The sequence below is a fragment of the Pseudopodoces humilis genome, chromosome 19, assembly GCF_049639895.1.
Source record: "Pseudopodoces humilis isolate 2021_Gansu_Grassland_sample_001 chromosome 19, ASM4963989v1, whole genome shotgun sequence".
NCBI classification, from domain to species: Eukaryota; Metazoa; Chordata; class Aves; order Passeriformes; family Paridae; genus Pseudopodoces; species Pseudopodoces humilis.
This window is the reverse complement of record NC_142218.1, coordinates 3,832,235-3,845,852: the sequence shown is the minus strand read 5'-3', so window position 1 is coordinate 3,845,852 and position 13,618 is coordinate 3,832,235. Positions and strand designations below refer to the sequence as shown.

The 13,618-nt window shown below is 44.5% G+C and overlaps 1 protein-coding gene across 7 annotated transcripts in view; it reads right to left on the bottom strand.

The window, feature by feature from the left end:
• PTPRT (protein tyrosine phosphatase receptor type T) overlaps positions 1-13,618 on the bottom strand; it is a 436,478-nt gene that overhangs the window by 78,833 nt on the left and 344,027 nt on the right. For 4 of the 7 annotated variants that reach the window (XM_088064391.1, XM_088064395.1, XM_088064397.1 and 1 more), the window contains exons 13-14: positions 7,678-7,714; positions 3,244-3,300 (exon numbers count right to left, since the gene is read on the bottom strand). In XM_088064391.1, the coding sequence (XP_087920517.1) occupies positions 3,244-3,300; positions 7,678-7,714 (94 nt within the window). The remainder of the gene's footprint in view (positions 1-3,243; positions 3,301-7,677; positions 7,715-13,618) is intronic. The other 3 variants (XM_088064393.1, XM_088064396.1, XM_088064398.1) reach the window with 1 other exon arrangement.

Genomic DNA, 13,618 nt, shown 5'->3' with positions numbered 1-13,618 from the left:
TGACAAGTTCAAATGTATAGATATGACTTATTGTTTGTAAAGTCTTAGACACAGGGAGATCAACGTTTTGAATGGTAACAGGCAAAGGCTTCTCAGTGCCTGACAATGTTATGGATAAATAACAGATTCACCACAATTATTGACTTTTCCCTCTGAGTAGCTACCCTGCTCTCATCATGATTATCATGAGAAATCCACACCCACAGCAGCTGTAAAACCAGCGAGCAAAGCCCAGGGGTGGGCAGAAAGCAATCACTGAAATAAAATCACCTTTTGAGCCCAACTGGACAAAAATGCCTCAAGTAGCAGGGTGACCTACGAACCCCTGCCCTGTGAGGCTTCACCCCGAGCTGAGGCAGCAGCTTGGGGAGGAGGAATCTCTCTCCCAGCGGAGGCAGCCAGCTGGGCAGCGTTAGGAGTCAGTGTGCGCACACCCTACGTGCGCCGCATCGACACCGCCGCGCTCCCCGCGCTCTGCCAGCTTGGAGCAGCAAGACTGGAATGAAGATTTCTCTTTTCCTCTACAATAATAATACTACAAAACAGTCTCACACCTACCTTGTAATTTTGTCACATACCCTAATGCAACCGTTTAGTTTTAATGCCTTGCTCCTGGAAGAAGCTCAGGAGCTCGTTAATATCAGCCCCGTTTCTGAATCCTGGCTTTTCTATTTAAGGAAAGGGGCACCGTGTATTTGTAACAGTCCTGGGTCTGTCATGCCTTTGGGAGTGTTGTTAAAGACCCTATGTTAAAGAACCCTATGAAAATCCTTTTAAGTGATCTGCAGTACCTGCCCAGTGGCTGGCCCACCTAGAAAGGATCTGCAGGTATCAGGAAATGGAGACAAAATCCTGATCACTCAAATGAGTTGGTGGGAGGGACAGGAACATGAAACCCCACTGTCCTCTAAAACATGAGAGTTTCCTCCTGCCTCTGCCTATGCTGCTGCCCCCTCTCAGCCCTGTGCAGAAGAAGCTCCAAGGGACGCCCAAGGAGCTCTTCCTGCAAACTTTCAAGCTGAAGAAATGAAAAGCAAGCCCCTACATTTTATAAGCAAGGAATCACCTAATGCTCCCTGCACTCAAACTAAGTAAAACTAAACCAAAGGAAATATTTTCTTAATTTGACCTCCACTTGTGGCTTTCATGTCCAACTACTGACTTTTCTTTAACTTCCACTCCTTTATCTGGCTACCAACTTATCTGCAAACAAAGATGAATGTACACTGGCTCAGGGCCAGCCCCAACACATGGCCAAGAGCACCTTTTCCCACCAGCTGGGTCTTGAAAAGGGACAAGAACCTTCACAGTGTTCCAGGTAAATCCTTGTCTGCTTTAATTCTTGGAGGGCTTGGCTCACACAGCTATAATATATTTTATTTTAGTTTTCTCCAAAGACCTTTCTTTCCTGAAGCTACTTGTGTCCTGGCAGTGGATGCTTTGAATTAAAAAGGTGATGTTTTCAGTCTCCTGTTGAGAGACTACCCAAAATTTTATCTTAAATACCGTGCTTCTTTTCCCCTTCCCTCTAGCTGCTTATTTTAATTGGGGAGCCCAAGATTAGGGTCTGGCAATGCAGGAGAGCTCTGGGGTAGATAATGACCTCTGGACACTGGGCTGGAGATACCAAATTCAGTTCACTCCTGGCCTCATCCCGTTCTGCAGGTTCTGCACTAATTCAAAGCTGTGCCCTGGGATAACGAAGCCCCAAAAGGGATTGTGATACACAAAACTTGTGCTAAAAAATAACTTTCAGAAGGCAGAAATTTGTTCAGGGGGAAAAAAAAACCCAAACAAACATTTTCATGCATTCAACTTAAAAAGTGTGATAAACTCCTCTGAAGTAAATAGCACAAAACAGAATAAACCTGTCAAAGGAATAATACTCTAGTGTATTAGAAGACAAAATGCAGCAACAAACAGATTTGAAGTGGGATTAGATCTGTTTAAAAAATACATTATCTGTCTACAAAACCAGAATGTATTTCAGGAAACAAAAGAAGCCTCTTCAATGGATTTGAGGGAGCAGGAGTTATTAAATCAACAGTTTTCATGTGCAGCAAAACTGTGTGGGAACAGCAGGAACATTTTCCTTCCTCATTTTCCAGTGATTTTTTTGCAGTCTCCCACTCCAGCCCAAGATTTCCCTGGTCACATTTCAGACCCAGGTTCTTTACTGAGGTCCCAACATTCTCCCAGGAAGTTTCCTTCTTCCCATGTTGATGCACTACCAAAAATCAGGACTTTTTTTCCCAGTGCATTTGAACTTCCCAGTAATCCCAGCACCTTTTTGCCCCTGTATCATCACAGCTGTCCTGATGTGCAGTTGAAATAATTGTTGGGTGAGGAAGTCACAGCTAGGCAGGAATAACCATGTAGCACTGGGAGAGGAGTATTCCTAGAGAAATGGAAACCATCTAAAAACTGGAAAAACAGCCCTCCTTTCCCATTAATCTCATGTTACACTGTCACATCCCAGCCACTCATTCTGTCCACACCAGGCTGAAGAAGAAGCACCTGTTTCCACAAGCTGATGGGATCTCCCCTCTATATTTAAATTTTCTGGAGTTAGCAATGATCCAGTCCCAGTTTTACATAAGATGGGGCAATTTTATGGCACACAAACCTCTAAATTCCTTTTGATGGAAACTGCAAAACTCTTGAGAGGCTCTGAACCTCCCCACTGTGAGTGACTTTACACCCCACTGTGAGTGACTTGCTGCTGCTGAGGCTCAATTCTGCAGCATCTCTGGCTCCAGCAGAAGTTTCTATAGAAACTACAGTTTCTATAGTTTCTATAGTTGCTCTGTTCTTCTACAGAGGGCTTAGAGAATCAAGTTCTCCTTTCCTTGCCACCATTTCTCTGACAGCAGGACTCAGCTGTCTACGAATCAGCACAATAATCAGCCCCAAAAAGTGGCACAGCTCCTTTCATTGGGAATGCAAGCTCAGCTCCGAGCAGGCTCAGGGGTCACTCATCCTGTGCAGAGAGGGGTCCAGGGGGCTCTTCCATCACCCTCGAGTGCTGCTGTGAAGATTGAAGAGGTGCTGAGCCCTCAGCACAGGCAGATCTCCACCTCGGCACTACAGGAGTGCCATGAAAGCACTGCCCCCCTTTATACAGTACTTGGAGCAACTGTAAAAGTAATTTCTCATGCAAAACAAGTATTAAACAAGAAGTCATGAAGCTGCTCAGACCTCTGGAAGTTTGACCAGTTTTCCTCTTCCTGAACTGATAATCACCTGTGCTCAAGAGGCTGGGCGGGTTTCGCGTGGTCACCTGTTGTCTACCTATCACTGCTAAGAACAAGCAAAATGGTTCCCAGGCAGCATGCACAAGACAAAAAAAAGGAAAAAAAATAAAAATGTACCTCATAATGGTTATTATAGTTCCATTCTTTCATTTGCAAGAACTCACATTTTAAGGCAAGAAGAAATGGGTATTTGGAGATAAGGAACCATTAATGAGCCCTCTGCCTTGGTTTCAATTACACTGTGAAATTAATTTAATGCACTTTAGGAATACAAGAGGTAATCGCTCTCTCTTGGTAAGAGGTTGCAATTTTCTCTAATAAAGTGTCGATATAAATATGTTGCTTTAAGACAGGGAGAACAAGTCAGTTAATTCAGAAAGAATGGGACATATTAAAACAAACGCTGTCAAGGAAACCAAATGGCAAAACCTATAAATAACCCATCTGAATGAAAATTGTATGGCAGAGAGCTGTTAAATTGGGGTTTAATTATAAACATTTTTAAAGAGTGTTTTATGTTAATGAGATGCATCCAAGTGCCTAATGCTGTGAAAGATAACATTAGTCCAGTAATTAAAAAAAAAGAGTAGCCCATGTGAGGAGGGAAGTGGCAAGAGATCTGAGACCAAGGAATCTGAAAAAAAATACATACGTAGATACAAAAGGTTAATAATGTTTAACATGCTGGCAAAGTGTGGGATGGCTACACAGAGTGGAGGAACGCAGGGAGCTTTCTGATGGATCATGCCAGGTCACCCCAGCAAAGGCTGGTGGTGAGTCCATGGCAGCAGCCAGCCCTCACCTGGAGCATGGGGGGAAAGGAGCCCTGGGGATGTGCTGGCCCAGCTGGGGACCTCCTGGCTCTGCTTTGGAGGACCTGCTGCTCTGAAATGCTGATGCCACCTCCTCCTCCCAATGTTTAATAAACAAATACGAAAGGATTTGAGAGCTTTTTCTTGCCACCGCAAGAACTGAGTTCAGCAGGAGCAGCACACGGAGAGCCACGAGGAGAGAGCACCACCAGAGAGCTGGGAGAGCTCCTGCACAGAGCTGGGCTGAACTGAAAAGGGCTCATCTGAGCAGCCTATGTCTGGCTAAAGAGGAGGGAAGAAAGCTGGGAAAGCTCCAAAGATATTTTTTTTCTTTTTTTTTTTTTTTGTGGGATAAACCACTTTTAAAGAGTGCTCTGCTTTCCTTTTCTTGGTGTTGTGGCAATGGGACACAGAAAGCAAGCTCCCTGGCAGCCTGCTTAGGAACAGCTCCATGCGTCTCTCATGTAATTAAAGACACTCAGCTCTGAGCAGGTGCCTTGCAGCAACACCCAGGATGTGTTACAATCCCCCAGTAACACATGCCTAACACATTTCACTGCCTAATTACTCCCACACTCACGTTTAGTGCCCTTGTTAATCCAGTACTTCAAGAGAATTCTTGCCTTGCTTAAACACGACTCGATCCTAATCTTCCTGTCACTGGTGTAAATCAGAACTCATTTCACTGGTGCTAATGGAGCTGCTGCAGTGACAAATGTCTAGGAATGGGAAAATTAGGCCTCTATTCCAAAATCAGCATTTAGTCTGGCACCAGTATTATCTATTTATTTATTTGCATTAAAACAAAATTTTTTTTCTTCCTCTGGTTCCAACTCAAAGCAGAGCTTTTTATGCTGAGATTAATCCTGAATCCAAAAAGGTTTTTTTTTCCTGATTCCTACCAAAGACACCACAGTGGAATCCTCTCTGGCAGCTCTGTTGGTTTTGTTCAAGGCAGACTCCAGGTTTGCTCATTCTATCCTCAGAAAAGCACCAATGCAAATAAAGGGGAATACAGAGCAATGCCATTAAGGATAATCAATCTAATGAGCAGACAGGAGACAGCACAGACACAGGAGGTCATCTAGAACATTCCAGCTATCAGCCCTTGATCAGGACATGGTGTAATTACAGTTCTGTGAGTGTCTCTGTGCATTGCCCCAGGTACAACACCCCTCCCCAGGGCTGGTCCCTTTATCCATCTGGAGCTCACCTGTGGTGGGAATGCAGCCTCAGGAGGGATGGACACCTGAGAGTGTGGGAAAGCTGCCTTTGCTCAGCTGCTGGCCCTGCCCAGGTGCCCTGGCAGGTGTTACCCAGCTCGTGGTGCTCCCCTGGCTGTGAGCTGCTCTGGAGAGCTCAGATCAGCCACAGCTGGGGCACTCCTGGCTCCCTGCTAAGGGCCAGGCACTGGAATTACAGCAACTCAGAGCCAGGGCAAGAGGAAAAGAATTTCCACAGAGATTTCTGCACTCCACACAGAGGAATAAGATATCTACCAAAAGTGATACGAATCACTATCTATCAAAAGTGATATGAATCAAAAGTGATATAAATCAAAAGTGATATAAATTGAGACAGTGAGAATAAACACCAGAACTACCATCATTTCTTGTCATTTTCCATTCAAGTCAATAAAGAAAAAACTAAAGAATAAGAGCACCAAAAAGCAGTGGCTCTAGACATCCTCAGGCTCTAGCCATCCCTTATTAAATTAATCCTTGCAAGAGATTGTTTTTTAAAAAGAGGTGGCATTCAGAACCAACAGAAGGGGGGACTCAGTGACTGGGTGGCTCAGTGACTCTTCCTGGTGACCTAACAGGGATAATGAAAATTATCTCAGTTTGCAGAAGTCACCTGAAGGTCAAACACTTTTGGGACACTTCACTGAGGTACCCAAATCACAGAGTGCAAGAAAAAGGTCATGCCAGAATGGGATTTTTCAAGTTGTGTAAGTTAATTTCTTTTGAATAGTCACAGAGCAAATATATTTCCTCCTAGCATGACAACATTCTTCCACCAGCTCCAGAAAAATAAACAACTGAAATGGAAGGAACTACAGGTTTCCAAAATTTAATTAATCCAGTATCTCTGATCTCATGAAGAGACCATGCTATTGGAAAAGCTTGTGGAGATTCATTTCACCCAGTCCTGCTCTTTTTCTACCACCAGAAAGCCAAAATCAGGTATTTGAAATGGTCACATTTCTACCGGCTGACAAAACTGAGAGGAAGGAGACACACAGACTGAGACACATAGACTGTAACCCAGAGAATGAATTAAATAAAGATTTCACAATAAACTTTAAACAGGAAAGGAACAAGAGGGTATGGGGAGCACCAGGGCCAGAGATGAGAAGGAGAAATGGCAGAAATGGCTCCTCCTCCTCGGCTTTCAGTGGTGACACAACTGCTTACAGCCCCACCAGTCTGCACTCCCCAGCCTGAGCAGGGAAAACAGCTGCACAGCTGGGAACTCCAGGCAGACACCCCAGTGCCTGGGGCTGTCTCCACAGGGAGATGGAAAATGATCCCACATGGCTAATGGGGTTTCTTTGAGCCCTCCCAACTCCTCTACGAGTTCAGCTGCAGAAGGGATCGGGAGAAAGGACCTTGAAGTCATTAAACTCTGCCACAAGTCAAAATAGATGGAAAAGAATGGCAAAAAATGGGATGGTGCCTCAAAGGATTTCTGGGTTCCTGCCAGTTTTGGTGAACTCTCAAAGCCTCCACAGGCAGCCATGCAGGTATTTCACATGACAGCAGAGCAGCAAGAGCACAGGCTGGCAAAGCTAGGTTTGGGAATGGAGAGCAATCTGTAGCACAGCCCATGGCAATGCCCCAGCATTTCCCTACAGCTCCTTTGCAGACTACAACATGTTGGGGAAATCCTTTTACAGCTACACCGTGTTACAAATAAATTCATGTCTGACATCTTTTCTGGAAAAGTAGCCCCTGGGGTGATTTTGAAATCTTTAGAAGAGTTGTTAAAAGCAGCTGTAAACTCTGAGAAGGAGCTCAGACATTGTCGCTGTTGGTCCCCCAAGAGCTACACCTTGTGAACCAACCTGGGGCTGTTTGTCTTGGGTTTGCTCTGTGTGACCTGGCAGCTCAGCCTGCTCTGAGCTCAGCACAATGGAAATCAGGACTGCTCTCTCCTAGTTTGTTCACTTACACCATGAAAATGGTGTGATGCAGGAATTGTGCCCCGCTGTGTACGAGGTTAGGCTTACACGAGATCTCCTCTTATCCTCTTGGTACAGTTGTGCAGAGAACAAATTGAGTAGGAAGTTAATGTCACTTTTTCAGTGATGTTCTGCCAACAGCAAGGACCATCCTCAGGACAGAAAAGCTGTCAACAGAATGAGGGGAGGGAGGAACCACAGAGAATTATACCCTGCGTTAAAAAAATATCAGAGGCCACAAATATAGAGGAGTGGTCCTGGAAATTGTTGTTCTGCCTTGGTAATCTTCCTTTACAAAAAAAAATAAAAATAAAAGAGGAAATAAAGAAGCTGGTTCTTATGGTTAGGAACTGTAATCAAGTTGTGCCACCACTGCAGTTTTTACATTTCTGGTATTGTGTTTTGCAGGAAAGAGAAACCCACATACCTTTTGTTGCCAGCCGGACACAGTTGATTTTTGTTTCCTGAAAAATAAAAAAAAAACAGAAGAAAAATATATAGGAAAACATCACAGCGTGTAATTTGCCCATCTACAATAAACATACATTACTTTAAAAAGCTACAAAAAATACATATATCTCTTATTGCACTTCATCTTTGAAAATACCGACAGTTTTTGTTGCATAAAACACTCCACACTGTTGGACTTGCCTGCAGTTGGTTCTCTTAAGTATTGAAAAGTTGGGAGTGACAGCACGTTTCTCCACGCTCCATGTGTGAGTGATGGGTCCCACGTAAGTGCCTGATTAGCTAATAGAATTTCCCAGTTAAATGACCTGCTCTGTAATAGACTGACAAGCCTTGGGTCAAAAGTACACGCCACTGTACATCTCATTTTCATGCACCATTACTGCAAATTTTGTAAATTGGGTATTTATTTAAATACATGGCAAACAGACACCGAAGAAGTCATTTGAATGTTTCAGCTCTCTGATGGATGTGGAGCAGACCAACATTCTGTGCTGCTGCCTCTGCCAAATGAGTTGTTCTAACAACCCTCACCACTGCAGCTCCTCATTGCAGAGCTGGGACAAAACCCAACACTTTGTGTTCAATCCACCCCAGAGCCTGTAGAGCTGCAAAAACAGGATTTGGATCCGAATGTTGTATTTGGCTTCGTGAACAGCTCAAACTCAGCAGGCCACCTCCACTGCAAACACAACCTTTGTGGAGTCCCCAGCTCCTCGTTGCCCAGCCCTTCCTGGCAGGGGTTGCTGCTGTCCAGCCTGTGATTGCCATCCAAATGGGAATGTGCTGCTTGGTTAAAGAGCTGCCTCTGTCAGGCTCTAATCTGCTGCAGGGCTTGCAGAGCACTTTATGCCTCTGCACGTCTCAGGTGTAATGAATCCAGCATAAATTACTGTGCTAACAATGCTCCATTAATATGGATGCTGTCTGTGCTCTGGAAATAAGAGGCCAGCAAAGCACTGCTGATCACCTCCTTCCATCCTCAAACAACTGGACAAACCTTGTGGAAATCTGAGTTTGCTCTTGGAGAGAATTGCTTCATGTGTGACAGATCCTCCTTGGCTGGAGCAGACACACACAGCCCCACCGTGCCTTTCTCCTCGTGCTTTTGGTGCACACAAGAAAGAGATTATTGCTGGATCCATGCTGGATCCATCCATCACAGGAGCAATTCCCTCTGATCCCTTTCTGTGATGCCACACAATGTGGATATAAGCCAGCCTGTGTGCAGTCTAAGAACAATGAGATACTCAGAAGGACAAATCCTCCCTTTGACCTTGCCTTCAAACTCTCTTAAGGAATTCCTGGATCCTTGAGGACAAACCATGTCTATTTCCCAACCATATATGCTCCAGAGTGGGGCTGAAGCCCTGTTTATCACAGTAAAGCAAAGACATTTCTTTAGTTACACCCCTTTGTCCCTCAAAAATCAGCTCCCCTGCACAACCTGGCACTGCAAAGTCACCAGGGCTCCCCACTCCCCTCTGTCTAGTGGGAAACAAGTCTGAAAAGCCAACTATTCTGGAAGTCCAAAGTCTTTGCTGCTACTTGTGGTGTACAAAGCAGGAAAAACACAGCTTTGTTTTCTGACTCTGCACTTAGTTCTGGGAACCAGAAGACAAAGAGATCCTGATGTAGTTTCTGATCTGCAGCAAGGGGACCCGGAAAATCAGCAGTGAAGAGTAAAATAAAAAAATTAAGAGACAGGATTTTTCCAGACTACAAGTTGGTGGACACTTGCTCACATTTTGTTGAGGAAAAATTTCCTGTGTATTTGTTGCTTTCTGCTGGCTTCTGAATGCAACAGAAAGCTGGAGAAGTCAGTGCTGGAAAAAGAAGTCTAGAGTGGTCTCATCTGAACACGTGTGTGTTCCTGCACAAGACCCTCCCACAGGGTGATCTGGAAACCAGAATTTGTTGTTTGCATCTGCATCCACTGATGGCTGCACTGAGCACAACCACAGCTCTCAGGAGAACTGGCACTGCCAAAAGAGAGGGCTGGAGGAACGAGACATGTGGACTTCAGAACTTCAAATCTTCTGAGAAGGAAAACATAAAGGCACTTGCACAGGGCTCCTAGATCCCAGGGGTGCTAAAGTTTAAAGATTTGAATTTAGTCCATATTCTGGATTAAGGCTGATTATTCCATTGCTTTCCACTGATCACCCCACTCATCTCCTTGGTATCTCGTAAAAACAAGAACCCTTTCAATTTACTCTATTTCATTTTAGTTGATACTGAGATTTGGAGGTTTGAATGAATCTTTTTAACAAGAAACAGAACAAATAAATAAATAAATAGATACCCCCCCCAAAAAAAAAAAAAATAAAGAACAACCCCAATCCAATAATCCCCCCAAAAAACAGTAAACCCACTTTCCCACAATCATATTTGCTTTCTGAAAAATATTGCTTTTGCTTCAAGGTGCTTTCCTGCACACAGTAAAGAGCATAAATTTTTAATGGGTTGGAATGGACCTTAAAGTGCCATAGGCAGGGACAATGCTTTTATTTTTGGGTTTTTTTTCCCTAAGCTACATTTCCCCTCTTTCAATTTGTACACACTACTTCTTGTCCTATCACTGCAAGGTGCTTCTCTTTAGCCACCAGCAAAGCAGGAATAAACAATGTTGGTAATTGTCAATGATCCATCCCAATTGCTTAAAGCAATGGCAAGAAAAATAATTAAATAAAGAGATAATAATAGAAGTTTTAGAAAAAAACCCAAATAATTCCCCGAATTTCAGTCTCTGTGTTGTTTCTGGACATTCTTTTAAACGCTGTCATGCTTAATTCCCATTTTATAGTATCACAGAAGTTTTACAAAGCCTTATATACCTACAACAATCTTAATAACCTGAGAGCCAACATATTCTGCATATCTGTTTCATGTTATGGCTGAACTCACTGGAATAAAAATTAAGATGCCAGTACTGTTTCAGCTCTGTGTCACTGCCAGGTTAAGGCAGACATTTTACAGCCAGGGATGGAACAATGTAGGCACATTCCTACTGAGATCCTGGAATAGGAAAGCACTTCATGGCTACATCCTGCAGCTCCTGATCCAACCCTCACTGTCCAACATGCTCCATATCCTGAAATCTCAGTGCAGAATAAGCCCATCCACGTGCCTACCTCAACATATTGATGGAACTTTGTTTTCTGGAACTTATTTACCAATGAATAAAAGAAGATTATGTTGTACCTCACTCCAGGCTGAACCCTGGCTCTATTTTTAAGTCCACACTCCATGGAAACACGTGGGCACTGTGTTTCAGGGTGCTGGCAGCCTGTTCCCACCTGCACCCACCATCAGCACAAGCTGGGACCCTCTGGAGAGAGTCCTGTGCTGAGCAGCTGGGCAAACCCTCTCTGCCCACACAGCTCCTGCCCACAGCCTGGAAACTGCACACCATGAGCCTCCTGTAGCATTCCCCTGAATTTCCAGGGCTTTTGAAAACATTCTTTTAATATAGCTTTATTCTTTGATTTTAGAAGCAAAAGGAGCTGCTGCTGTCTACTAATTACTGAGCTTCCTAAATGCACATTTCACTCAAGTGAAATGGATGATAACGAGTTCTGCCTCTGTCTCTTCAGTGTTTGGATGGGAACAATTTTCTGCAGAAAAGGGCTACGAGGGCAGCAGGACATATGTTTATGTGACAGCTGCGTCTTCACAACCTAAAAAGCCACATGATTTTTTTTTTCCCCCTTTTCTTTGAAACTGACAGCTTGCTGTTTACAGATTACAAACAACAATGAAAGCATCAAAGCTTTTCCTTCCATCTGTTTCCACACCCACCATTTTCCCTTTCCTTTACTATGATTATGACTTTGCAGCAGTCAAACAGAGCTTGCCTTGCCTGAAGAGCCACCTGCCAGCAGCGGTGGGACCTGCTGTCCCCAGATGTGCCCCTGGGGCTGCCCTACAACAGGCAGAGCTCTTTGGGCAGCTCCAACTGGGAACAGACAATTTGATAATTTGATCTGCTGCTGGTGCATGGACCAGACAAAGAATCACCACTGTCCCCTTGGCCTCAGCTCCAGCTTTAGTTCCCAGAGCTGAACATGGGACTTTTTGACAACCTGCTTCACACAGGATAGAAACCATGGGTTTGTTCAGACTTAAGAACTTATTTTTTTGGTCCTCAATAAATTTTGTCCAAGTTCAGGAGAGCTCTAAATTGTGTGTTTATTTTCTATCCCATTGCAGCCAGTGGTTTGCAGTCTTAAAATACGTCTGTGCAGGGTCAATGGACTCCCCTATAATTTTTATTGCCAGCTTCAGGAAATTGCTATTTCCTTCCAGAAACCAAGCCAAACCTATTATTGCTATTCCAATTATCAGCTTTTTTTTAGTATCTGTGTCATTTGGAGAAGGGAGGTTTAACAAAGTGGTTAGAGCTTTTATTATTTACAATAGGAAGTTATTTCAATGATCTGTAGTTGATGATTGGGTACCCACTCCTCTCAGCTTCTCAAAAATGAGGTAAACTGGAGAAGGATTTTATTTATTATGCAGAAAACACTCAAGCCCACATCCTCTGGTCAACCAGACCTGGAGACAGGGGTGTACAAAGAGTGAAGTGTTCCCACAGCTGCTTTATTTCTGTGCCAGCAGCTCCAAGATGAGATTAAGGAGTGAATGTAAGTGGATAAATCTGTACACCCAAAATCCTCCTGAACACAGAGCTCCCCAAAGCTGGTTAGTAGCTCACAGAAATGATGCAGGCAGCCCTGGTGCCATTTCATCTTTCAGAGCACGGCTCGTGCTGAACTCAAACACCTCCCTGCTTTTGTCATCTCCACAGGGATGAATGGCACCTCTCTGCTGGCAGCTCTATCCATACCTCCAAAATGTCCCAGAAGAATAATGCTGTGTGCTGTGAGCAGACCTGTCAGCATCAAGAAATCCAGCCTCAAGTCCCCTGATAATAATGAGCTGCCCAATTGTGCATGTAGTACAAGTCATTAGAGAGGCAAAAAATCAATAGGAATCTCGGTAGAGTCTATCATTCCCTCAAAAAAATAATATTCTCATTGATTCCTGCAGTGCTACTTTTCACAATTCTGGGTTGAAGACATCAGTCACCTGTTGGACCACCAGGCTGGCAGAGCAGCTGGCAGCATCCCCCATCACTCCCAGCTGTGTTACACAGGCTCCTGCTCATCTCCCATTTACAGGAGAAATGGCCAAGAGTTATTGATTGCAACTGTGCCGTTACAGATTTCATTTTAACTCAGTGAGGTAAATTCAGTTCCAGAAAGGATTTTTTTAAGGAGCTCTGGTTTCTGAGCTGCTCAAAAATTCAGGCAGGTTTCACACAGCAGCCAGAAATTCTCCCCATTGGAGCGTGGTGCTGGATCAGCAACCAGAGACCTGCAGTGAGCCAGATAAAGACCTGGGGTCAATCAAACCTGCAGCATCTCAGTGTGAGCATTGGGGCAGTGAAAGGGTGAGGGAGGGTAAGGAGAAGCATGGGGTTCCCAGCCTGGCCCCACCTTACAGAGGCAAAGGTGCTGGCAGGGCAGGAGTTTTAAAGGGGCTGAGCTCAGGGAGGGTTTTCAGACAAGCAAATCTCCGTGCTGTGTCAGGCAGCCATCTGCAGCAGCTGGGATCAGGACAAGCAGCAAACATCAGATCCCCACCTGGATGGCTGTGGCAGTGCCTGGAGATCCTGCCAGAGCACAGACAAGCCAAACATCTCCTCTGCTTCTGTGCCACCCCTTGTGCTGACTCCTTCTACCCACCAAACAAGAACTAGTGCTTCTTCCCACACCTCAAAGCCTGGAGTTTGTGTCCCCTTCCTCTTTCTCCCCTCTCTCACTTCAGACTCAGCCCCATTTCAGCTCAGCAGCTGGCTGTCAGCAGTGCCTAGGAGGGAAGGTCACACGATTTGG